The following is a 26,794-nucleotide window of genomic DNA, read 5'->3' as shown; positions in this document are numbered from 1 at the left end:
AAAAATACACAAAACTATGTTTTGGAGGAAGAGGGCTTTATAATGAGAATCTGTGCAGCTAATTCCCAGGCAAACTGCTCTGGTTTGTGTAACTGGGTGTTCAGGAGATTTTCCTTGTCTGTAGGAAGACTATTCCTTGGTTCTTCTACACCCAGATTCTTTCATCATGTGGGAGCGTGGCTGTCTCCGTCCTCTGTGCTTCACAGTGGCAACCATTTGGGGCATGGTGTTGACAAATAGTATGTCCATGAGCCCCTAGATTATTTCCCATCGTTGGTCTTGTTGAGCAGAATGGAGAAGTAATCCTGGGGGTTGGGGAGAGCTTGTATTTTCCCTCCTTTAATTGGGTGTACAGATCACCCCGGGGCAATGCTAGAGTTCATTAAGTCATCAGAACCATGTTCCTCCATAAAAGAACAGTTTGATGAATCATTTTGGTGGTAGTCAGAGATAGGAATACTCTGTAATTACAGGGAAGGCGCCAAAGGATTTGCTGACTATGACATTTCCCCTTGGGTTTGTGTAAGGAGATGCAAATCAGGTAGGCGAACTGGTTGCCACATTTGTGTCTCGCAAACCTGAACCATCTGGGTGGGCAGAGTGTTGACCAGCCTCCACATCGCAGAGAGAGGTGGTGCCAGCAAGGTGACATTTGGCTGATGAGTCCAGGTGGCTGTGGAGCAGAAGCAAGAGGTGTTCCAGACAGCCTTCTGGTTTTGTCTTGGACGAAAGGTAGATCAAAGCACAGCAGACAGGTGAGTCGAGGAAGCCTTTTGAGGATGGACGTTCTTGACTCTTGCCTCTTGTCTAGTTTCTACTGTCATGGGCAGAGTTGGGATTTTGGAAGCCCCTTTGGCTGCCTCTTTTCTAGAACCCAATGGGTCAGCGTAGGCATTGAGAGGTGGATTCCAAACCAGTGTTTGTCTGAATAAGCTTCTCTCCTTTCTCCTTCCTTAGCCAATAGCTCTTCCTCTGTGGTCTCTATCATCTTGCTTTTGACAAACAGATCCATGAAGGAGGGGGCCCGTCTTATGTTCCCAATATTATTTTAAGTACATATATGAGTGATAGCTTACAGGTAAAAGGTGAGTGTGTGTTTTCTTTCACTGCAATGGATTTTGCTCTAGTATCATGAGCTGATCATAGCTCCCCCTTGATGTATGATGATGAACTATCCTAAAATCACTGTATGGTGTTGTGGTATTTGTGCTAATCCAAAACCAAAGTACTGGTACATTCAAGTAACTACCTTTTCTTTGGACGACCCAGATTTATCCCATGTAGACGTTCTGAGTATAAGCCTTCAGGTTCAGCAGCTCCTCAAGACTGTATGGTCATCCAGATGTATTTTAAGGTAGGTTTAGGGACAGAGACAGTTAACTCAAGAGGCAGAGAGAGGTAAGGGGACCCAGGACTGGGCATAGTAAGAGCTCCTTAAAAACAAAGTAAGAGCAGCAGAGACTTTGATGATGGGAGGTTCTTGTCTTGACAGATTCTGAAAAAAACAGTTTTAAATGTCAGAAGTGGAAATTTGGCTTTGTCATCTCTTGTCACCATGGGGACTAGTGGCATGAACAAGAAGATAATACCTGTCTGTGTTATTTTCCAGCACGCTTTATCTCTGGCCAAGGAGAAAAGGAAGGCTCCCAGCAGTGTGTGATGAAATTCAGGTGAGAGAAGCAGTGAGCTATTTTGCAAATGCAGTGGACACTCTAGGGACACCTGGGAATTCAGCTTTATAAATAACAGGGATTCAACGTCCTGTTTTCTAGCCATGGTTGGTTGTAGATCAACACTGACATTCTGGATTCGGTTAAGTCTATGATAAAAATAGGAGATACATTGGCAACTGATACAAATGTAAACTGTAGATTTCTGACATAGTTGTGTTATTTTCAGATGCTGCAGGTAATTTAGTAGCATTGCATGGTGACGGGTGGTAGGTCCATTTGTGGCGATCACAGTATAACACAGAGTCTTGTCCAATCACTGTGCTGTGTCCAGTATGTAACACTGCATGCCCACTACACTTTAATGACAAAAATAAAAATAAGTGAAATATTGTCAAAATAGGATGTGAGAAAGGTAGTTCAACCCATGCTGGGTAGATGAAAACACACGTGTAATTATCATGATTTGGCAACGGGAAAAGTTCTGGGCATATGGGTCCCACCTTTGAGAAGTTCATAGTCTTGGGGGGATATGTTTGGGTAAAAGCAAAGAGTTGCTACTCATGTGGCCAACGTTGTTTTTTGAGCATTTACAATGGGTTCTGAGAGCAGACGGGGGTCAGGGACCATTTCTCTTCTTTCCGGAGGACATATTTGAGGTGGGTTTTGAAATATGGATAAAGACAACATGGAAATGTTAGCAGCTAATAGTTCAAGTGTCCAATATTCGTTATCGGATAATAGAGTAGGGATCCAGTGGGAAGGGAATTACCTATTTCTTTGAGACGATGGGACTTGGGTTGGGACTGACCAGCATCCTGAAGGGGACTAGACTGGTCTCCAGATTCCAGGCTGCTCCTTTTCCAGAATTCGGTTCTTTGCCAACGTTCTCCCTTCTCCTTTACCCTGGGGTTGCTTTTTCTTTGTTTTGTTTCCTACTTGTTGCTGTTGGTGTTTGCTGCTCCAACCAAACGTCCCTCAGCAAACTTGTGCAGCTGTCCACATTTGAGCTCCATCTGGTGTGAAGGAAAGTCAGCAGGCTCCTTCTTCCAAGGATATGAACTCAGGAGTCTCATTGCTTCTGGCCTAAGAAATGCTTTGTCTCTGAGTAAATGATTTCAGACTTCACCTCCTGGAAAAGCATGTAGTGCATGTGAGTGGGAAACCCAGGAGAGGGTCACTTTGAGCCTCGTGGACCCCATTCGACAGCAGCAGCAGTGCTTGGGGAGAGAAATTCGAGAGGCTCTCCTGTTCTTCAGGGAGATGTGGTTGGTTGTTTTCAGGAGATTGAGACATTGCAAAGGGATGCAGCTCCCAACATCATTGCATGAAATCCATGCTTGTGTTTCAGGAGGTTCTTCATCGCTCTGTCTTGGATATGTGTACTCTTAAATCCATGCTGGTCCCAAGAGGTGCATGATGATAAGCCTAATGTAGTCCTGATTATAGTGGATGACCTTGGGATTGGGGACCTGGGCTGCTTTGGCAATGACACCATGAGGTAAGGTTTCGGGCTGAGTTGTGTTACTTCATCTGTTGTCTGGGCTTGGGGGGGTTGATGAACTTTTATGACGTTATCATGTGGAAAACCAAACTCATGGGTGGGAAATTGTCTTTACAAAGAGCAAATAATGCTAAAATCAGGCCTCTTTGTATTTTAATTTTGGGTCTGCACTTATCACTGGTGAAATCTCGAGGGAGTTCCTTAACCTCTGTGTCTTGGTTTTCTTTCTTGTTGGTTGAGTGCACAGGTGGGTAGTATACAGGTGTGAGTTCATATGTGCAGAGCATTTGGAGTTGATACCTGACACATAGTGAGCCCTGTGTGATATGCAGTATTATGACACAAGTGACAATTTTTAAAAAGATTTATTTATTTTAGAAAGGGAGAGGGGGATGCAGGGACAGAGAGAGAATCTCGAGCAGACTTTCCACTGAGCATGGAGCCCAACAGGAGCTCAATCCCACACCCCTGACATCATGACCTGAGCCAAAACCAAGAGTCTCCTGCTCAACCGAACGAGCCCCCCAGATGACCCCGATGAGTGATGACTTTTACGCATACTTTTACTTGATGGAACTGGTCGTTTTATGCTTCCTAATTTTCGAAGACTTTTAAGGTGATATCCTTCCATTTTAAGAGTGGGTCCTCTGAACGAATCAAAAAACATAGGGCAAAGAGAGTCAGAGCTCTGTGGTAGGTGACAAAAACCATTGACGTGTGTCACTGTCAACTCGACGTGTGAACCCTATACTTTAACAATTCCATTTTGTTCGATCACTTCTGTGATGATGAAAGCTAGGTCCCAGCACACTTAATTTGCATCCAGTCAAGCGATTGTGCTGTAGAAGTCTATCTGATGGTCTCCAACCTCCAGGCGTCTTTACAGGGAATGACAAGGCAGGGGTTATGAACTTGGTCTAGAGCAAGGACATCTCTCTATGGAATATGTGCATCGAACTTTTCCTTGTGTCTGTAAGTAGCTAGGCATAACTAAAGTCTGTAAGTCATTCGCCTTAATGAATCAGTCCACAGACACATAAGTTTTTTAATATATATTTTAGAAGCCAGAGCCATATATTCATTAGACACCATATCACAAAAGCAAATTATATCAACCTTCCAAGAGACAGCCACAGTCTAAAACCTCAGCTGTATTTTTTCCATGATGTGAGGAGAAAAAGGAAATAGGGCTCTGCGTGTAGTTCATTATTCTGCTGTTCCGAGCTCCGGGAATCATCATAAACAGCAGTGTTGGTTTCTGCCTCCGTCTATCTCTTCCCTCCTCCTTCTCTCTGCAATTCCCTTTCTGTCTCTTTCCAGGACACCAAACATCGACCGCTTAGCCAAGGAAGGCGTGCAGCTGAATCACCACATCTCTGCAGCCCCCATGTGCACCCCAAGCCGGGCCGCCTTCCTCACGGGAAGATACCCCATCCGATCAGGTGCATAGATGGGCATGCCTCTTTTACGGTCTTTGGGCACATTAGGATTCAAGGAAATGAAAATGTGGCTAGTCCATTTTTTAAAAATTACCCCCAAAAAGTGCACATGCACACATACACACACACACACACACACACACACACACACACACACTGGTCCTTGCATTCACAGCTGCAGATGTCTGCATGGAAACCACTGTTCCCCTCATTGGCCCAAGCCCTCCCTGCAGATGCCTATGTCCATTCACCTCGCCCTGATGGTTTATCCTGAGTGTTCCATGATCAGGAGTAGGCAGGACTTTTCCTCCCAGGGCAAGAATGACAAGCTGTCTTGGAAGGAAGTAATTAACAGGATGCATCTGCACTAACTGGGGGTGTCAAGACGAGGACCTGCCAGAAGGTCTCCAACGGTTATCACGCACCTTAGGATTATAAGGTTTTAATATGTTTTGTTTATTCATGTCTTGATTGACCAACCGTTGGATTGTTTCCGGCTTTAGGCTCTTATGAATAGTTCTGCTGTGTGCCTGCCCATACACGTTTTTGACTCAACACACATTTTCAGTTCTTTTGGATACAATACAATACAATACAATACAATACTGGAATGGGTGGCCATGTGGTTATATTTTCAAAGATGGTCAAACCGGCCATGATTTATGGACACATATTCTATAGTTTAAGAGGAAGCAGAGCATACAATTCCTAGGTGAATGATGTCCAGTTCTTACGTCCAATTCTTAGTCAAGCTTGGGAAGACCCTTGTCGAGTTTGTTTCACATTGTCACATAACCTTTTGCATCCCATGAGGTTGACAATATCTTGGTTAGCTTGTGCTAAGATGAATCAGGTCCAGCTGTTTTTTTTTTTTTTTTTCCCTTATGGTAAACCTATAGGTGATTTGACTCTTCTTTTTTTCTTCTGTGCTATTCACTTTATGCAAAACTAGCTTCCCTAACATTACAAAGGAGATGGTTTCATGCAGAGGACATGGTTACCAAATCCAACGTGGAAGACTTTTTCTCTTGCCTTCTTGTATATGGTATTTAAGCAATGGGAACTCCCTCTCTGAAAGTCTCCTATTGAATTGCCTCTTTTGGTTTTATATGGAATTTCTCTTTCTTTTCCCACACTCTGTCCTGTCTTATTCAATTTCCTCTACACTCCTGGATATTGCTTCAAGGTTGGGCCGCCATTTTGGAAGGAAGCCAGGATAGGTCGGTTTACGGAGTTCTTCAGGCTGGATTGCTCCAACATTTTCAATACACCCAGAAATCTTTGGTTACTAGCAGTGAGACTGGGAAAAGTCCCTCTGTTTTTGCTTTTCTCCAAAGAACAGCTGGTGGCTATTCTGGCCTTCTTCAGTTAATGGATCCTTCAGAAACTGGTTTGCGTTCTGCTTCTTTTCTGTAAAATGTAGATCTTGGACTTGTTTGACATGTCCCCATCTACCTGTCACCTAGATTTGTCACTAGTGATGTTCATGAGTGAGCAGTTTTCTTATTGCTCTATTTTTGGTAAGGAATGGAGAGATTCAAAAACTAGGTGCCCGGTCTTCCCAGAAGCCCCAATGTCAGGTTTTTGTCAGACATTTGGCTTATCTACCTTTTGTACAAATACAACTAAAATCTATTTTCAGAAGACAGAATCCATTGTAGAAACAGTAGGCTTTGAAGTTTTCACAAGGTTTCATTTTTTGGCTGCTTTTCCAATACAGTGATTTCCCCACCAAGGGCAGCTTGTGTTCAATGTTCAATCACCAGTGTCTGTTGAAAAGATATCTTATGTCATCATAAACATGCTGGAGTGTATGTGCAGACTGCTATTTGAATGATGTGTTTGTGCATGTCTGATAATGTTGTGTGTCTAAACGTCTAAAGGGGACTGTAGTGGAGACCAGGGTGCATTCTGTCTGGGAAACACAATTTTCCTCCCCTGCGTGATGATTTTCTGTTCCTCACGTGTTACATCTGCACCTTCCAGTTCCTGAACCCTCCATAACTCACTTCCTCTTCATGGTGGATGGGCCTTAAAAATGTATCTTAAAAAAAAATGTCTTTTGAAAAATGTCTACACCCTGCATCTGTCACCCAACTCAAGCTAAGGAACATTTCAGTTGCCTCAGAAAGTTTCCTTTGACCCCTTCCAGGATGTCCCCATGGGTTAGCTCCTTCTTTCACCACGACCACAGCTCAAGAGAGTCAATGAAGAGGAAAAAAAACTGTGCTGCTCCCTTTGGCAATGATTAAATCCGCATTTAGTCTCCCAATGGCATTGCAGTGGGATGGTAATGAACAGTTTCCTAGTTAATTGCATTGCACATTGACGGAATTATTGATGATTTACAGGCAGAAGGGATGTCTGAGAGTAACCCATCTCCCTAATTTCTCCCTAAGAGAAGAACAATTTCTCCCTAAGTAGGTGCTGATGGGCATTTACTCACTGTATATGTGTGTTCTGTTGTTTTTTGTTTGTTGTTTTGTTTTGTTTTGTTTTTCCATCCCACTTAGGAATGGTCTCTAACACACGGAATCGTGTCATCATCACACTTGGAGCCCCTGCTGGACTCCCTCGTAACGAGACGACGTTTGCAGCATTACTGAAGAAGCAAGGGTATAGCACGGCAATAATAGGTAAGAAGTGGCCGAAGGCGTGACTTATTTATTATAAAAAATAATACGTGCTGTTCTGTCCTTTTTTCAAGATTTATTTATTTATTTGAGAGAGCACGAGTGGGAGGGGCAGAGAGAAAGAGAGAGGTAATCCAAAGCGGGCTGCGCAGAGTGCAAAACCAGTTGTGGGCTCATTCTCACGACCCTGAGATTGTAACCTGAGCAGAAATGAAGGGTCTGATGTTTAACCGACTGCACCATTTTCGCACCCCTGTGTTCTCTACTTGACATGGTTTCCTTGGAAACCCTTTATTTCAAAATAAACATGCATCTTGGCTATGGCAGAGAAGACCCTCTGAGTGAGGTAGGCTCTACAGCTGCCATTTCATTGGTTACCTCTGACCTTTCTCTTTCCAACATTAATCTATTTAATATAGTATATGGTCTTTTTCAAGTAAACGTGTCCCCTGAGTCCTACAGAACCCCCTTTCATTGTTGTGTTTTGTTCACCTGGGACCCTCTATCATAATGACCCTCTCCACTGAACACACACACACACACACGCTCACTCCTTCCTAAATGGTGCATGCTTATCCTTTTCATACATACTTCAGGCACCACAGAAGATCCCTTCCCACCTGAACACCAGGCCTTGCCAGATGGCCACCCCATGTGTTTCTATACAGACCCTTACTATTCTATGATGGTCTTGCTCTATTATCCTCTGCAAACTCTGAAATCCTTCATCTCATTTACCATGTATGATTTTAAGAAATGTGATGAGCTCTCTTAAGAGCACACAAATAGCTCGATGCATCATTAACTTCTTATGGGGTCAACTTTGGACTCCATCTAAATGTCTACACCCTATAGCCATCATCCAAATAGAATGAAATGTATCTTTTGAAAAGTGTCTACCCCCTGTATCTGTCACCTAAATCAAGATAAGGAGCATTGTGGTTGCCTCAGAAAGTTTCCTTTGACCCCTTCCAGTATGTCCCCATGGGTTAGCTCCTTTTTTCACCACTTCCACAGCTCAAGAGAGTCAATGAAGAGGAAAAAACTGTGCTGCTCCCTTGGGCAATGATTAAGTCCGCATTTAGTCTCCTGGTAATGGTATGATAATGATCAGGATTCTTAGTTAATTGCGTTGCAGATTGATGGAATCATTGAAAACTTACAGGCAGAAGGGACATCTGAGAATAACCTAGTTCACTAATTTCAAAGATGAGGAAATTGCTTCTTCCCAACACTGAGAGACACATGAGACATTTGAATGCAAATGTTGCACAATAAGATCAAATCTGTAAGCCTCTCTGAGCTTGTGTATTTTCTCAAGATAAGTTGTCTGGCCCACCTAATTATTTCTTTAAAATGGAACCATGGATATGGTACAGATGTCTTTTTTCTCACTGCCAAAGATGATAGATGTCAACCAATGGTGACCCATTGGAACCTAACCCTACTGTCCCCATTTGAGAGCCTGGGTTTCAACTGGCATGAAAATAAGATGCCATTTGAAACCAAGCTTTGTAACCAGTTTGACATTGACAAGTGAAGACAATCTTAGTGGAGGTGCAGGATGGAAAAACGTGGGTCATAGCCTTGCCTCTCTTCTGTTTACCTCCTCAGTTGCTCAGAGATGTGAGTATGTGGATCCTTCATGTAGTCCTAACTCCACACAGGGAACTACTAATGTTTTAGTGGATACACGTGATCATTGTCTCTTGGAGTCCACATGCCAACAGGATGCCTATGCCCATGCGTCTTTTTGTTACTGTCCAAGGTGTGGCAAGTTTTATCAAATAAAGTTTAGTGAACTTTAGCGGGAGACCTAAGATTTCCATCCAGTGAGCTATCCAACCATCCTTCATCCACACTTGGTCCATACTCCATCATTCATCCATATCTAACTTCTATCTATCTACCTATCATCTATCTATCTATCTATCTATCTATCTATCTATCTATCTATCTGCTATTGTCTGTCTTTATCTATTATCTATATAGCCATCTATCCATCCATGCACACATCCTCCCATTCATCTATCATCTATCTATCCATCTATCCACCTGTGTAAACATATATACATGCCCCATCTATGTTCCATCGTTTATTTGTATCAGTCTATCTATCATCTGTCTATCTCCCTACCTATATACCTATATACCTACCTATCTATCCACCATCCCTGTTGTCCATCCATCTTATGTCATATATACCTTATTATCTATATCCTGTACCGACCTACCTACTCTCTTATCTATCCACACCTGTAATCTGCCCTGATCTGTCATGCATTTATCTTAGTTGCTATGATTTATTCCCTTCTGTGAATGAGAAGCTGCCCAGTTCACATCCTTGCTACAAACTCACAGCTGTATTTTTCCTCCCCTTATCTTCCATCCTTTCTGGTCACTCACAACCCGATCTCAACACATATTTCTGTGAGCTAAAGAAGAGCAAAAGATGGGTCGGGTGCTGACCTCAGATTTTTAGGCAGAAGGAAACTATATGCTGTTCTGTTTTTGTGCACAAGTCGCGTGTTCTGAACGAAGAGTGCTCACGTGATCTTCATGGTGCGCCGGCGTGCTATGCTTAATTTGTCTCTTTGTCATTTCAGGCAAATGGCATCAAGGCTTAAACTGCCAATCCCGACATGACCAGTGCCATCATCCAAATCATTATGGCTTTGATTACTTCTATGGCATGGCGTTCACTCTCACTGACCCCTGCTGGCCAGATCCCTCTCGTGACACAGAATTAGCCATCGAAAGCAAAATCTGGTTTTGTGTGCAGCTGGTCGGCATTGCTGCACTCACTCTTATCTTGGCAAAACTGTGTCACTTGATCTCTCTTCCCTGGTTCTTCATCCTCTCTATGATTCTTTTTATTTTTCTGCTGGGCTACTTTTGGTTCTCCAGTTACTCGTCTCCTCTGTACTGGGATTGCCTCCTCCTACGACAGCACGACATCACCGAGCAGCCCATGAAGGCAGAGCGAGCTGGTTCCATCATGGTGAAGGAGGCAATTTCATTTATGGAAAGGTAAAAGTAATTTCCAATTGACAAAAGAAAAAAAAAATCCATGAATCTTAATGGATTTAAGACAGAGTATTTTCAAGAGAGGAGTGTTTTAAAAACATAACACAATGAACACTTTTTCAAAAATGAGAGAGGAGGATTTGAACAATGTTGAATTAAGAAAGGGACTACTAGTAGCTAGGGCTAGACAGTACAATACAGGATGTTTTGGAGGCAAGCTGGACTCTTCACGCAGTACCTAAGGAAGGCTACCTTGTTCGAGTTCTTATTATTAAAATCATAATTTCTCCATTGGCCTTGAAATTCATATTTGGTCAGACCAAGCAGATAGACTCACACAAAGCTCAAAATTACAAATCTGGCTTGTTAATTTATAATACATGTATGTGTATTGATATACATACTGTCTGCATAAAAATGTGCAATGGGAAATGTATTTGCTAGGAAACCAGATAGTAGAATATGTTGGCCACCGCACTGTTTCCCTGTTTGGAAAGAAACTTCCTTGAGAAATTAAAACCAGAGGGCTTATCATTGAGCATGAGCTATGTAAGGGATGTTATTCAGCTGAGATCAGTGGTGATCATTATAAAGCCCAGTGCATCCAGAACATAATCCCTGGAAACTTTCCGAAGGAGTCACATTTATGGGTCTCTAGCTGTTGCATTTTTTTTTTTAAAGACTGTGAACACATTTTTTATTCACCATTTTAACATTGCCCAAGGGTTTACCATGACTCATCACCATCCTGGGGATTCCTCCTAGACTTCAAGGAGAAGTTCGCATTTAGGGATGACAACAGATGTACAAGCACAGGATAAGAATTAACCTAATGGTCCTAAATCCATGTGCTATCAGTCCAAACTGTAGGGACTTTCCAATATGTCAGAGAAGCCATACTTGAGAATGTAGGTTAACTGAGTCTTCAACATGAGCTAGAAGAAGATGAGAAGAGGTGCCAGGCTTACTGTGGGAAGCTCGAGCACAAGGGAAATGGGTCCTCAGCTAAGGACAGCATGTGATGCCAATGCCACTCTGAAAAATTTCTGCTCTGGTGAGATATCAAAATGAAAAGAACAGGGAAAAAACAAATTTAAAAAATGGTTGTACCATGGGGAGCTGGGTTGAGCGGTGTCCTTCCAATTTTCATGTCTACCTAGAGTCTCAGAATATGATCTTATTTGGGAATAGGGTCTTTGGAGGTGTCATTTGTGATGATGAGATCATCTTGGGGTAGGGGATCTGTAATCCGGTGTGTGTTTGGGCGGCATGTAGAGCAGTTTGGTGATGTAAAGGATCTTGGGCAACTTGTAGGTAGCTTTGTCTTCACCTTGTAGCCATGGTGGGTACAATACAAATTTAGACTCAGAGAGATTTAAACCGTCTTTGCATTGTGGATGCAATGGGATGGCTGGTTTCTCTTAGGGCAAACTCCTCATCCCCTGGAAACTTCCTTTATGGGCAGAACTGCAGATGCTTTGCAAGGGGACACATTAAGATGTTACGAGATGACATCATCATGTTAAAAGATCTAGATGAGCGATCCTGTTACATTCTGTGAGCCAGTTCAAGTCTGAAGACGCCTGGACATGTTGCTTACTGTTTACATTAGTACATCAAGAACAAATATGGGGGTGTGACAAAGTGCTTCCATCTCCAAGAGCTCTGTTGAGTTTCACAACATGCCGTGGTCTACCGTGGCACCATGCAGAAAGGGAATGGGGACTCTGAAGATTCAGAAGCTACTCTGTGGATTATTGAAGTTGCCACAAGCAGCATTAGCCTGCAGGTTCATGGATGGTAGAAGTTGCTTTTATCGGGGTTCTCAGTGTGTGAGTTTCCTGTGGCTCCTGGGAGAGAATTCTGCAAGCAGGAGTGGCTTAAGGCAACACAGACTTACTATTTTATGGTGCTAGAGGTCAAGAATCTGAATCTCATCCTACATGGCTACAATAGAGTCATTGGGAGGACTGGCTCATTATGGAGGTTTTAGGGAAGAGTCTGTTTCTTGTCCCAGGGTGGAGGGGCTGCAGGGTTTCCTTGACTTCCTGCCCAACCATTTTTTGTCCATATTGCGGACCCTATTACAAGGACACTTGTGATTGCATTGAATCCACAGCCAGATAATTCAAGATTATCTTCCCATCTCCAGGTCCTTAATCCCACCTCCAGATTCCCTTTTGTGATGTAAAGCAACATCTGTATCATCTCAATCCTCAGTATCCTATGCAAACCATCCTTTTCCTTGAAGGACACTAGTTCTTGGATCCTGCCCCCCGCCCCGGGCCCCACCACCCCAAGATGACCTCTCCACTAATTACATCTCTAAAGACCCCATTCTCAAACGAGATCCCATTCTGAGCCTCTGGGTAGGCACCAGTTTTGGTGGGATGCCATTCAATGCAGCTCCCCATGATCCAACATTTTTTTTTTCATTTTTTCCCCATTCTTTATGCCATCATATGTCATCAGAGTAGACATTTTCCAAGGAGTGTCATCTGTGGTGTGTCCTGCCCTGGTTAGCTGATAACCTATCTTCCCTATGGGTTGTCAGGGCTCAAAGTGGATCATACTCAATTCCTTTGACTTCCCAGGTGACCTGAAGGTGTGCAGGCAGCTTGCCAAGACATGTCTGTCCACGTTTGCTTGGGGGTTGTGAAAGACTCAGAGTTTTTAAGAAACCACTCCCGAGCCACCATCCCTTTGGTCTTTTGGGTGTGACTCTGGGCTGAGAATTTATCAGTCATGGGAAAAGTGTTCTGGGCAAGGCTGGATGGGCTTGTGAGCTCCCTTGGGCCAGGTGAGGCCACTCAGAAATTAAACACTCCCACATAAGTACTGGGGAGCAGTCCAGATGCTGGAGGATGTTGGCATCTACCCCAGCCAGGAAGCTTTCTCCAAGAGGCAGCCTTGTGCATGCATCCCCTCTCCTGGGGTGTGTATAGGATGGATGGACACTGGGTCTGTGTGACCAAAATGATGTGGTTCCCCTTCCCAGACTTTGCAGACTCATAGTGGAGTGATTGATGTCTCCCTAGGAACCGTGAAGGACCTTTCCTCCTTGTTTTCTCTTTTCTGCATGTGCACGTGCCTCTCCCCACAACGACCGAGTTCATCGGCACCAGCCAGCACGGCTTATATGGGGACAATGTACAGGAGATGGACTCCATGGTGGGTAAGTGGCAGGACCTATGGACCGTGGAACTCTGTGCTTTGATAGTTTGGGACACACCAGGCACGGTCCCCCCAGGCATCCCCAATGGTGTAGCAGGTGGAAGCCCACAACAACATCAGCACAAAACCACATTCAATGCTTGTCCTATGCATGGGAGTCCTCGAGTTCCCATGATATGTGTATGAGTTAGCAAATCAGACTCAAGTTTTCTGAGAAGGAAGACAGATAAGCACATGCAGCTGGCCTCGTGCCTGGGCGGGACGGAAGCGTTGAGTTATAATCATCCCCCAATGGAGGATGTTGGCATGGAATAGATTTTAACAAGCAGAAAGAGGCTTTAGAAATCAAACCTGACCGGGGCTCCTGGCTGGCTCAGTAGGCTGAACACCTGATTCTTGGTTTTGACTGAGGTCGTGATCTGGACATCCTGGGATCGAGCCCTGTGTTGGGCTGTGTGCCCAGCGTGAAACCTGCTTCTGCCTCTCCCTCTGCTCCTCCCCCTGCTTTTTCAATCTCACTCTTTCCCTCTCTCTCTGTGTCTCTCTCTGGAATAAATAAATAAATAAATAAAACCTTCATTGGAAAAAAAAAAAAAAAAGGAATTCAAGCCCGACCAGAGGGAAGCCAATAAACTTTTATAAATTCTCAGTCTTAGAGAAAACATTTAAAATTTTTTTAAATTTTTTTTAAGATTTTAATTATTTATTCGAGAAGGGGGAGAGAGAGAGACAGAGAGAGAGACCAGGGGAAAGGAGAAGCAGAGCAGAGAGCCCGATCATAGGACCCCAAGATCATGACCTGCTCCAAAGGCAGACGCTCAACTGACTGAGCTACCCAGGTGCCTCTCAGAATTATTTTACATGTAAATACTATTTAATGGAACATAGCACATACGAAGGCATGTCTCTGCTTAGGTGGGTGTAGGTGTGTGTTCCCCGGGTGGGGGATGCGTGGGTGTGATCACAAAAAACAGGCAAACAAAAAACAAAACCAGAAGCTAAGACCAAACCCCAAGTCTTGGGAATTGCTGTTGTCCTTGTTAGGAAGTTTTGTTAGAAAGTTGCTTTGGTTCCTGGTTGGGGTATCATACGGATGAATTTGTTTAAAGTGTCCTTTTAACAGTTAAGCAGTGGCAGGTGTTCATTGCATGAACCTTTTGATGCATGGGGCATGCCCTCTTCCAAGTGTGTTCTGAAGGGATCCTCATGAGCGTTCTAGGAGTGGGGACCATACTCAGCATTGTGATCCCCCTTGGCCATTGAGGAAATAAGGGAACAAGATACTGCGGTCTTGCTCAAGGTTACAGGACAGGAGCCAAGATCAGAACCTACTTACTCCTATTTGCTAACTCAGCAGCTGCTGGTGTAGGGCCAGGCTTTGCAGACAGAGATGAGGAAACCTGGCTGGGTCCTTCTGAACCAACCCATAACCCCTCGGATTCCTATAGGCTGTCATTTCCCAGGTGTTGGGAAAGCTAGGGAAACTCCTTCCCCCCACCCTCCACCTGGCTTCCTGCTTCCGCAAACCCAGGTAGAGGCTTCCAATGCAAATGGCATCCCTGACCCCACCCAGGGGAAATCCTCTGGTGTCTAACTAGGCATGCATCCAAAATGAGTCTCTGAGAATTCCCTCAGCTCAGAGCAGGTTCCTCTAGAATGGGAAGAGAGAGTGAGTGTCCAGTGTGAGGCAGACGGATGAACCATGAGAGCAGGAGGACAGGTTTGGCTGGACCCGTTCACAGGAAAGTGATGACGGCTACGATTAAATTTGGGACCGGGTGTGTAAGGGAAACAGGTGCCCTTGGCTGCTCCCCTGGGCAGGGCAGCAGGGACCCAGGAGAGGGCCAAAGTGTCTGAGAAATGTTGTGCACTCGCAAATACCAAGACACATGCATACTGAAAATGTACGTAGATGTGATGAATATGGGACATCGATTTCCAGGGTCACCGAAATCTCTAGGGTTTGCAGCACAGACAGTTACATTGTTTACTGGTGTCGAGTAACGTTGAGAGAGATTTAAAAATTAATTAGGTAGTGGCCATGGCAATGGTCAGCACCAGTCTAGCATCAACTGAAGCATCTGTGTGTGTATGTCTGTATTTATAGTATACAGTATCTAGAATATAATATATCACATTTGTGTGATGTTTGCAATATACAGTATCTAGAATATATAACAAATATATATTTGTGTAGATGTTTGCATTATACAGTATCTAGAATATATAACAAATAGATAATATATTTGTATAGATGTTTGTATTATACAGTACCTAGAATATGTAATATTTGTATATATATTTATCTTATATAGCATGTATGAGATATTTGTATATATATTTTTATTATATGACATATATTATTATATGACATATATGACAAATATTATTATATAATAAACACAATATATGTAATACAGAATAAATATAAAATCCTATATATAACACATAATAAATGTATAATATATATAATATATAATAATATAATACACAATATAAATTTCTGTAATATATTATATATAATAGAAATTCAATGACTATAAATATATAACATCTATAAATGTTTATATAATCTATTTTAGTTGATGCTAGAAATATACATATTATATTTGTAATAAAAATTTATTTTTATATAAAGGTATTAAACATTTCCATGCTCACCACATAATTTTTTTTTTTTAAATCTCTTGAAATACTACGGATGGAAACATCTCAAACTAACTTGGTAACTGTAGTGGATGTGATTATCTATGCTGAAAACTGTACAGCGTCTAATAAAATAAATATGTGTGCATATTGCATGTTATAATTACAATTATGATATATCATGCATAGTATATAACATAGTTACATTATTAGTATATATTATTAATATATACAGTAATATATAGTATATTACTTTAGTATGTTCTCATGTATTATGTTATATAATTATGTGTTATATACAATAGAATTAATTGTTCATATTACATATTATAGACATATAACAATAGCTTTATTATCCTTTCTAGAGTTCTCAAGATAAACAATTATGTCCACTAACAGTATCAAATTAGGATCTTCATCTAACTACATATGTATTTAGGTTTCTGTTAATTTCTTTGATCAGGTAATCCTTAAAAATGAGTTATAATAATAATGACAGAAAACCCCTTCTTTTGTACCCAATATTAACAAAACAGTTCAATACTTTACCCTTAAGCATAAGGTTGGCCAATGCTTTTAACTGGCTCTATTCTCAATGTTTTGAGAGATTTTTTAAAAACATTATTAATTGGGGGGCACCTGGGTGGCTCAGTGGGTTAAGGTCTGGCTCTTGGTTTCAGCTCAGGTCATGATCTCAGGGGTTGAGCCCTGTGTTGGGCCTTGAGCTCAGTGTGGAGTCTGGTTGAGAGTCTCTCTCTCATCCCTCTGCCCCATATATAATATAATATAGAATATAGAATATAATAATATACTCTAACATATACATATATCATTGGTAATAGTATTTCATGTTCTATATAATATAATGTACACATATCATTAGCATATGATACAATTAATAGCATGCTATAAATATATATACTATAGCAATAATATACATAATAATATAGGCATTGAGATAATACATCTGTTGATATAATTATGTAGTATAGTCCTAGGACAGAATTAGAGTAATATTATAAGTAGTTTATTATGCATATACATACATATATGTCCTATAAATTTCTCTGCTAGAAATATGCACCAAAAGTAATACATTTTCTTTATGTTAAAAATAACTCATTTCAACATATAGTAGGTGATAAGGTATCATTCATAGCAGCTCCAATATCAAAAATCAATATATAGGGGTGGCTGGGTGGCTCAGTGGGTTAAGCCTCTGCCTTTGGCTCAGGTCATGATCTCAGGGTCCTGGGATCAAGCCTCACATCAGGCTTCCTGCTCAGCGGGGAGCCTGCTTCTCCCTCTTCCTCTCCCTCCTGCTCCCCTTGCTCCCTCTCTCTCTGTCAAATAAAGAAAGAAAATATTTTTTTAAAAAATCAAACTTAAAACACTAAACTACATGCAGAAGATTTGACTTTCGGATCAGAGAAGCAGAAACAGGTGGCCCTGGAGACAGTCCAGTGAGGAGGAGAACATAGAGGGGAGGAAATTAACTCAGAGTGACAGGGATTGAATATCACAGGCCAGGTCGGTGTTGGGGGGTTGCATCATGCCCCCCCCCAAAGAAAGGCCCACGTCTTAACTCCTGGAATCTGTGGAAGTAACAGTTTGTGGAAATAGGGCCTCTGCTGATGGGATCAAGTTACAGGGAAGTCTTTAGGGTCGGTCCTAATGCTGTGGGACAGGTGCATTGGCAAGAAGTCAAGCAGCAGGAGCATAGACGCACGCAGAGGACCCGCCTGCATGGGAACACGGATGACCAGACCACGTGAACGCAGAGCCGCTAAGACGCATGGAAGTCAGGACAGAGGCAGAGACCTCAACGCTTCCCGAAATACCAGAAGCGTGCTTCTTAAACACTCACCTGATGCTCCTTGAAAACAGAGGAACTATTAGCAACCATGTAACAGGCTTTCACCTTTTGATAAAGGAGCCTATCTAAATCAAGAACAGAAACAATGAACCCCCAAACGAAAAATCAGCAAACGCTCGATATATCTAATAAGTTAAAAGTATCAATGCTTGTGTCCGTATAACACAGTAAAAGATAAATATGACTACCAGGCAGTAATAATGTAACAATGAATACTAGTAGAATAGTAAAGAACGGATCCATTTTTCACTCCTCATTTAGCATAATTATCTGTCCAACGCGAGACGCTGATGAGGAGTTCAGAAAACATGAGTCTTCTTGAGCTCACACACTGCCCACAAGAAGCAGGGGCATCATGGATGAAAAGCAGTTTTGCAGTGAAATGGGTCATAAGTCGGACTAGCGTTATAGCCGAAAGCTCATGATGACATTCATAACACAAGTCCCCTCTCCCCCTTTTCATGATTTCAGGCAAGATTCTCGATGCCATCGACTTTTTTGGTCTGAAGAATCACACCCTTGTCTACTTTACATCAGACCATGGGGGACACTTGGAGGCACGGGTGGGCCATTCCCAACGTGGAGGGTGGAACGGAATATACAAAGGTACGGAGTGGGAATTGGGAGTGGGGTCTGGTTGTGAATAAGCTCTCCTGTGCTCATGATCATGGGCATCCATGAAGGGAACGCCCAGGGCTGGCATTTGGCTGAGGGCGTATCTAGAAATCTGCCTCCATGGTGACCCCATGAGATGTTAAAGCATTAACGTACCCACGTGACTTTGAATTGAGTATCGAGCTACTCACCGATTCCGTGTACAAGACTATTGATAGAAGATTGAGTGTGGTAGATAGAGTACAGAGGACAAGGAAGCTGGGGTGTTCACTTGTGAGGATATGATTGGGCATGCAAAGCAGCAAGCCTGTGTCTGGTTTTATCATTAAATGCACAGATATCAGCCCCATGTCCTGGTGTGACTCTTCCTGCATGAATACATGTTCCGTTGGCCACCATGTTGGCCTGGTCTGTGGTATGCATCCTGACGTGGTAAGAAAAGTATTTGCAAAGTGTTCAGTGTGTATTATTGTATCTACCAGAAGAGATATCAACATTTATTTTCCAGAGGAAAATAAAATATTCATACTTTCCCACTGAACGCAAAGCAACCGAGCTTATTTTTACATGAATAATGAGAATACGGACTGAGTAGGAAATAATGATTTTTGCATGAATGGGTAGTCTCTGCCTCAGTCTGACCACAGGGCATGATGCATGAATGTCTGCTTTTGGGGGGCTTTTACAAGTAAAGTACATTCTTAAGAAAGCAAATAAATCCCATAAGGTAAAGTGTTCTTATTGAAACTCTATTTTTACCTAGACGGACATCTTTTAAAAAAAAAATCTTCATTTCTCCATGCACTTGATTGAAGTTCCAGTTTAATTTAATGAGCTAATAAAACTCCATTAAGACCACAGGATGCCCGTTCCTTCTGGTTCACTCAAGGCAACAATGGTTTAGACCTGTCGTGTTGGGGTCACTGTTGCCTTCTGGGTCCGTGGTCTATAATGCCTTGGTTTGGGATAATAAATGAGCATATACCCATACTATTGTATTCGGTTTGTTTTCAGGGTGCTGGATTCAGTAGTGAACAAAACCAAAGAATCAGTGCGTTCAATAGTTTAGTGGAGGGAAAAAGAGAATAAGTAAATTTAAGTAAATAAGTAAATTAATAATAATAAATAAATTTAAGAAAAATCAAATTTTCCACACCAGGAAAAAGAGAATAAGTAAATTCTATGATATTTTGAGGATAGTAAAAATCTAAAACAAGACAGAACAAAACACAAACTTCTGGGAGGTGGGTACTGCCACTCTAAAGGAACTCTACCAGCAGGGCTGACTGAGAAAATAGTGTGCAAACGTGTGAAGGCCCAGGGGACATAGCAGGTGTATTTGTGAGGTTATAGCATTGTAGGCAGACACACACACACAAAAAAGCCTGTAGAAATGTCCCAAATAGAATACGATTAGTTATTCGATCAAAACTCTACCAGCAGCCCTGAGCAAAGTAAATCCACGGACATGTACTGCTGATCCCATCAGGACTCTTTACGGGGTGGGCTCTGAGCACATGGTCTGTATTGATACTCATTTACCTTTCTAAGCAGTCTTGCTACCATAACCATTTTAACTGGCCCTCTGTTTCCTCACCTCGTAGGTGGGAAAGGCATGGGCGGCTGGGAAGGTGGAATCCGTGTTCCGGGACTTATCCGCTGGCCGGGAAGACTGCCAGCTGGGAAAGTGATCGAGGAACCTACAAGTTTAATGGACATGCTCCCCACCCTAGCGGCCGTGTCAGGAGGCATGGTCCCTCAGGACAGGTGATGTCACACCCCCTGTTCTCATCATCTTTGTTCTCAGAGCATTCAGGACAAAGGCAGTGAAGTCTGTCTTAATGGGTTGGATGTTGTCCCCAATACCTAGGGAAGTTTAGCTTTGTCTATGTCTACGGTGGAAGATCTGGAAGGCAGATGTGAAGATAAGGCATTCCATGGGCACTTGGAACACTGATGTGACTTTTTTATTTTTATTTATTTATTTTTTTAAAGATTTTATTTATTTATTTGACAGACAGAGACCACAAGTAGGCAGGGAGGCAGGCAGAGAGAGAGAGTAGGAAGCAGGCTCCCTGCTGAGCAGAGAGCCCTATGCGGGGCTCGATCCCAGGACTCTGGGATCATGACCTGAGCCGAAGGCAGAGGCTTTAACCCACTGAGCCACCCAGGCGCCCCAGATGATGTGACTTTTTAAAATTCGAGCAAGAGGACACGCTTCAGATGGCGTGGCGCCACTCCCTAGGAGTGACCAACCAAGGCAGGCTTGCCGGTGATTTCTTCAGTTCATTCTAATGGCTTCCACCCCCTGCCACGTGTCCCTTGTAAGCCCAAAGACTGACTCTAATGTGTCCTTCTTCATGCAAGGGACCTCATCTCTTTCAGAAGCAAATGAAATGGATCCCAAAGCAAATTAGAAACAGCAGCAAAGAAAGATCTCAATGTTTTTTTTTTTTTTCTAACCTCCTTTTTAGTGAATCTTAGAATTTATTGAGAATTTATATAAAATAATAACAGAATGCAAGTCCCTTCTACTAAGAAGCATATTCATCAATTTCGGCTTAATGGCCCATTTTAAAAAATAGTAATATTAGTGGAAATGTAGTTTTCTTTTAAGTGAGCCAATCGTAGCCATAAAAATATCTTTCCACTCTATCAGTGGGGTTCACTAACTCTGGGACATGGCCATAGTCTAAATATTAAACTCACAAAGTTTATGCAGAATTACAATCTAAAGAAATATTGTCTGCTAAGCTCTGATTAGGATTTTCCTTCATAGAACTGATCTGGTTTTCATTTTTCTTTTCTTTTCTTTTTTTTTTTCTTTCTGGAATTAGCTCTAAAAATGTCCTATTTTTGTCCCGTGTACTTTTCTATTTTTCAATGGAAAACTGATATGAGGGAATCCAGAAGATTCTAAAAGCACACTTGGTTCTTCTGATTGAAGCCACATTGGCCATTTGTGTAGAGGTCTTTGTGTAGACAGCAATGGTTTATTTCTTTGTGGTAAATGCCCAAGAGTGGGAAATCTGGGTCATATTATTAATATGTGCCAATATATTGTTAATATCTATTTATGAGAAACTTGTTGGATTGACTTTCAAAATGGCTGCCCCATCTGGTGTTCCCACCACCAACACGTAAGATTTCCAGTTGCTCTATATCTTTGGTCACACTTGGTATGGTCACTCTTTTCCATCTTAACCATTATAATAATTGTGTAGTTGAACGTCATGCTGGTGTTAATTTGTGCTTCCCTAATGACTAAGGATGTTGGACATTCTCCTTTTATTGGCCATCCTTGTCCCTTCTTCATGAATTGTCTATTCAAACCATCTTCAAACCGTCTGTCCATTTTTTTTTTTAAATTGGGAATTTCATTTTCTTATTGTTGAATTGTCAGAGCTTTTATATATTGTGAGCACAAGTTCAGTTCCTTATCAGATCTGTGTTTTGTCAATCATATTTTCCACTTTGCATCTCACCTTCATTCTCTTACATTATTATTTGAAAAGCAGAGGTTTTCAATTTTGATAAGGGACAATTTGCCTTTTTTCTTTTATAGATTGTGATTTTTGTAACATATCTAAAAACTATTTTTCTATTCAAAGGTCACACGGATTTCCTATTTCTTCTGGTGGCTTCTATACTTTCAGGTTTTACATTTAGACTTATGATCCATATTGAGTTAACTTTTTATATTTTGTGAGATATGGGTTCAGAATTATTATTTTTTTTTTTGCTATTTAGGTATTCAGTTATTCTAGTGCCTTTTAAGGAAAGACTGTCCTTCCTCAGCTGGATTACCTTGGACATTTGTTGAAAATCAACTGATTGATATATCCACTGGTCTGTTTCTTGGACTCTCTCATTTCACTGATTCATATGTTCACCCTCATGACCATACTATGCTGGCTTGAATACTCTTGCTTGATTTTGGAATTATTTAGTTGAACCTTCAAACTACTTTCTTCTTTTTCAAAATTATTTAAGCTATTCCAGATTGCTCTCGCATGTCAATTTTAGAATACATTTCTCACTTTCTACAAAAAAGCCTTCTGGGATTTTGGTTGAGATTACATTAAATCTATAGATTGTCTTGTTGAAGATCAAGATCTCAACCATGTTGAGTCTTCCAATCTATGAACATTGTTTATCTTCCTTATCAGTTCTGTTATCAGATGTTTTATGGCTTCAGGACACAAAATGTTAGTATTAGAAAAAAGTATATCCCTTGGTATTTCAGGTTTGTGATGTAGTAAATGGTATTTTAAAAAATGTATGTCCCAGTTGTTCACTGCTAAGATTCAGAAATAAAATTCTATACTGGCGAACTTACCAAACTTAATTAGTTCCACTAGCTTTTTAAGGGATTGTCAACACAGGCAGTCATTGTGTCTGAGAATAAAGACAATGTTATTCCTTTTACCATCATTTGTAGGACGGTGTAACAGCTATCATTGTATTTTTTATTATGAGGTAGGTCTTATTTTTTCTAATGAGGGAGAAGATCTGTTTTCTAATATAAATTAAAATGCATCAGATTTTTTTTAGAAGTTCCTTTTTTAAAAAAGATTTTATTTATTTATGTATTTATTTATTTAAACAGAGCACATGCAAGGGGGGAGGGGCAGAGGGAGAGAGACAATCTCAAGCAGAAAGCCCAATGCAGGGCTTGATCTCACAACCCTGAGATCATGACCTGAGTTGAAATCAAGAGTCAGACACTTAACCAAATGAGCCACCCAGGTGCCTCAAAGAGGTTCTACAAGATCCCGTTTCAGACTAGCATGGCAGGTGCAGATGGAATTCTGATCTATGAAGTCATCTTTTGAGAACATCTGTGGCCAGAGCCCCAAGTGCTCTTCAGATGGACACGCATTGACACATTCCTCTGTCTTGTCATGTCACTGTGAAAGCTTAGATTTGTTTCCCGTCTTTCCCATGAGAATGTAATGTTCCTGACAGTGTGCACGGATTTCCAGAACAGTCAGCACGCTGTTCTCTGGGCCCAGGAAATGTCATGGAACACACAGACCGTCCCTCCAACAGCCCCCTGGCCAACCTCCTTCACCTGACATTCTTTATGTGTGTCCACAGGGTGATTGATGGCCGGAACCTCATGCCCTTGCTTCAGGGTGAAGTGCAACGCTCGGCACATGAGTTCCTGTTCCACTACTGTGGAGCGTTCCTACATGCTGTGCGCTGGCACCCCAAGGATAGTGAGTACACCAGCCCCTACTTCCTGCAGATACCAAGGTCATGGTCACTCATGTCCATGCTCAACACCTTGTTCATTTGTCCCCCACCCAGCCCCCACCACCAACCCCAGACCAGTCTTTTTATTCTGGGATGACCACTGAAAATACCTTTTTGGAAAACTTTCCAAGAACCATCGTCTTTAGAAAGGCAGGGGGAGGTCTTGAAGAAATAGGCATTTTTGTGAAGCAGAACGAATGGGTTCTTCCAAGAGTACTTAAAGTTCTACTAGCAGATTCTGATTTCTTAGTATTATTCTAAGGATTGCATGATATTTAGCATTAACGTATGGGCAAAGAGAATGATCAGGTAGAAGAACACAAGATCTTCTTCTGAACTTCTTTTGAACACAAGGTCAGTTGGCACAGGAGTTGGATGTCCCTGACGTGTCTTTTCTGGTCCAGGTGAGGCAGTGTGGAAGGTTCATTACGTGACACCCGTGTTTCAGCCACCAGGAGCTCAGGCCTGCTATGAGACCATCTTTTGCCAATGCTCAGGCAACCTGGTCACCTACCACAACCCTCCTCTGCTCTTCGACATCACCAGGGACCCCTCCGAGTCCACACCTCTGACCCGGGACACGGAGCCCTTGTTTGATGTAGTGATCCGAACGGTGGCCAACGCCGTGAAGGAACACCAGAAAAGCATTATTCCCGTCCAGCAGCAGTTGTCCGAATTGAATTATAACAACCCGTGGCTGAAGCCTTGCTGTGGTGTGTTTCCCTTCTGTCTGTGTGACACAGAGCAGAACATCTCAGTTGTGGGACCATAAGGAGAAACAACGATTGAGATCAGGCAGCCCACATGAGCAGATGTCGACATCTGTGAAATTTCAAGGAAGGAGTTGGAGAGCCAATGGGTTTCTTTACAGCTCCAGATCACTATGTGCCCATTGGTTGTGACACTGTCTGTTAACTTCTTTTTCTTTTCTGCTCTTGGTGAGACGTGTGTGTCTAAACCTGTCTTCTGGGGTTAGGAGACAAGCATTCACATGGGCTCTGTTGCTCTCCAAAGCAAACTCTCCATGTCAGGTTGTCTGTGCATCTAACTCATTGATTGGGAAAGTGAAAAGGCCAACCATTAAAGCATAATGATTGAAATCACAATGATTTTGAATTGAATAACTGAAATCATTTCAATCTGGATAATCGAATAATGGACAAATAATAATGGATGAAATCATAGTGTGTTGAAAGGAAGTAGTCAAAAGTGGCCATTAAGCCCACCAAAAGGATTTATTTTCATTCACAGAAACTCGGTTGAGAATGGGATATCAAAAACTTGGGTGGGATCTCCGTGTGGATTTTCCCATGAGAATGAGGCAGAGCTTTGATGGAGTCTCTTCTGTCCTCCTTCCTGCACTGCCATGATGTGGGTACAACTCCTTGTGTGAGTTTGCTAGGGCTGCCTTCACAGATCACCACGAGTGTGGTGGCTCCAAACACAGAGATTCAATCTCTCTCAGTGCTGGAACCTGGAAGTCCAAAATCAAAGCATCATCAAGATCATGCTCCCTCTGAAGCTTTGGGTAGGATCCTTCACTGCTTGGATCTGTCCCAACTTCTGGTGGTAGCCAAGAACCCATGGTGTCCCTTGGCTTGTAGGTACACCACTCTAGTCCCTATCTCCATCTTCTTGGGACCTTCTTCCTTTCCTGTGTGCCCACCCCCGTATTTCCCTCTCTTTATAAGGACACCTGTCATTGGATTAGTAGGACGTCATCCTAACATCTGCAAAGACCCTATTTCCAAATAAGGAAACATTCACAGGTAACAGGGTTTAGGATATCAGCATATGCTTTTGGGGGGAGACCATTCAGTCCACTATACTCCTACATAAGCAATAACTATCTGTAAATTGTTCTGTAACTTGTTCAGCAGAATAGGGTTTGTGTTGTTGGGCTATTATCAGACCCCTGACCATCCTACTGCCAAGTCCCCATGCTTAACTTTCAAACTCAAATAACCATACTAATATTGGATATTGAGCAAGGATTTCCTTTTTCTCCTAAGTGATTCCGGGGAAACCATCTTGGACCTTATTCATCTATAAGAGGATTATTTATAAAAAGGCTGATTCATGTCTTTACCACTCGTTTTCCTAGAGTTTCAAACCCATTCTTATTTTATGATACATCTTATGAGAAGTTTCATTTTGCATTTAGGATGTCACAGAAGATCATCGGAGAATTTTAGTCCGAGAAAGGTCTTCTGAGACTTTCTCACCAAGCCCCTTAGTTTATGGGTGAAGGGGACAGAGTGTGCAATGAAGAAGGAGATTGACCAAGAAAGGCCACATTGGTGAGTGAGAAGGATGATCCACTCTAGACTGCAGGTTGGTGACTCCTGGATTCTGGAGTCCTCTTATATCCCAGCTCCATCCCTTTCATGTTCCAAGTCACATGTTGCCCTGAAGGCTCTAGGAAAAAGCAAGCCACATCCAGCTGAGGACACACTTTTCATTCTGCACCTTGGTGTCCTGGGAACAACTGTGCTTCTCACCACCCAGGTGTCTTTGGGCCACTTCCTGCTTTAGGGGGTCTATCTGCAAAATGCCAAAACAACTGGACCTCCATTACAGCACTTTTGTGAAGACTCATGGAGACGACTCCTACAGAAGGCTTAGCACATGGCCCCCTACTGAGCACTAGATAGTATTTGTTTTTCCATGAGCTGTTTTGAAGATACCTTTAAATTTTTGAGTTAAAGTATGAGGCATGTCTGGGATGTCTGGGTGGCTCAGTAGGTTAAACCTCTGCCTTCGTGTCAGGTCATGATCTCAGGGTCCTGGGATGGAGTCCCATGTTGGGCTCCCTGCTCAATGGGGAGTCTGCTTCTCCCTCTCCCTCTGCCCCTCTCCCTGCTCAAGTACACACACTCTCTCTATCTCTGTCTGAAATAAATAAATAAAATATTTTAAATGTGGAGCGCCTGGGTGGCTCAGTGGGTTAA

General features: G+C 42.2%; 1 protein-coding gene across 1 annotated transcript; it reads left to right on the top strand.

The window, feature by feature from the left end:
* Positions 1-647: 647 nt before the first annotated feature.
* On the top strand, positions 648-24,939 carry ARSF (arylsulfatase F). Its single transcript, XM_047715922.1, has 11 exons — positions 648-755; positions 1,610-1,670; positions 3,022-3,171; positions 4,495-4,616; positions 7,127-7,249; positions 9,853-10,276; positions 13,312-13,448; positions 18,441-18,575; positions 20,189-20,351; positions 23,685-23,806; positions 24,248-24,939. Exons 2-11 carry the CDS (start codon positions 1,660-1,662, stop codon positions 24,613-24,615), a joined length of 1,755 nt encoding a protein of 584 aa, XP_047571878.1. The 5' UTR covers positions 648-755; positions 1,610-1,659; the 3' UTR covers positions 24,616-24,939.
* The last annotated feature ends 1,855 nt before the right edge of the window (positions 24,940-26,794 follow it).

This window comes from Lutra lutra, chromosome X (genome assembly GCF_902655055.1).
Source record: "Lutra lutra chromosome X, mLutLut1.2, whole genome shotgun sequence".
NCBI lineage: Eukaryota > Metazoa > Chordata > Mammalia > Carnivora > Mustelidae > Lutra > Lutra lutra.
Note: the sequence above shows the minus strand (reverse complement) of the source record. Positions and strands in the feature narration are given on the sequence as shown.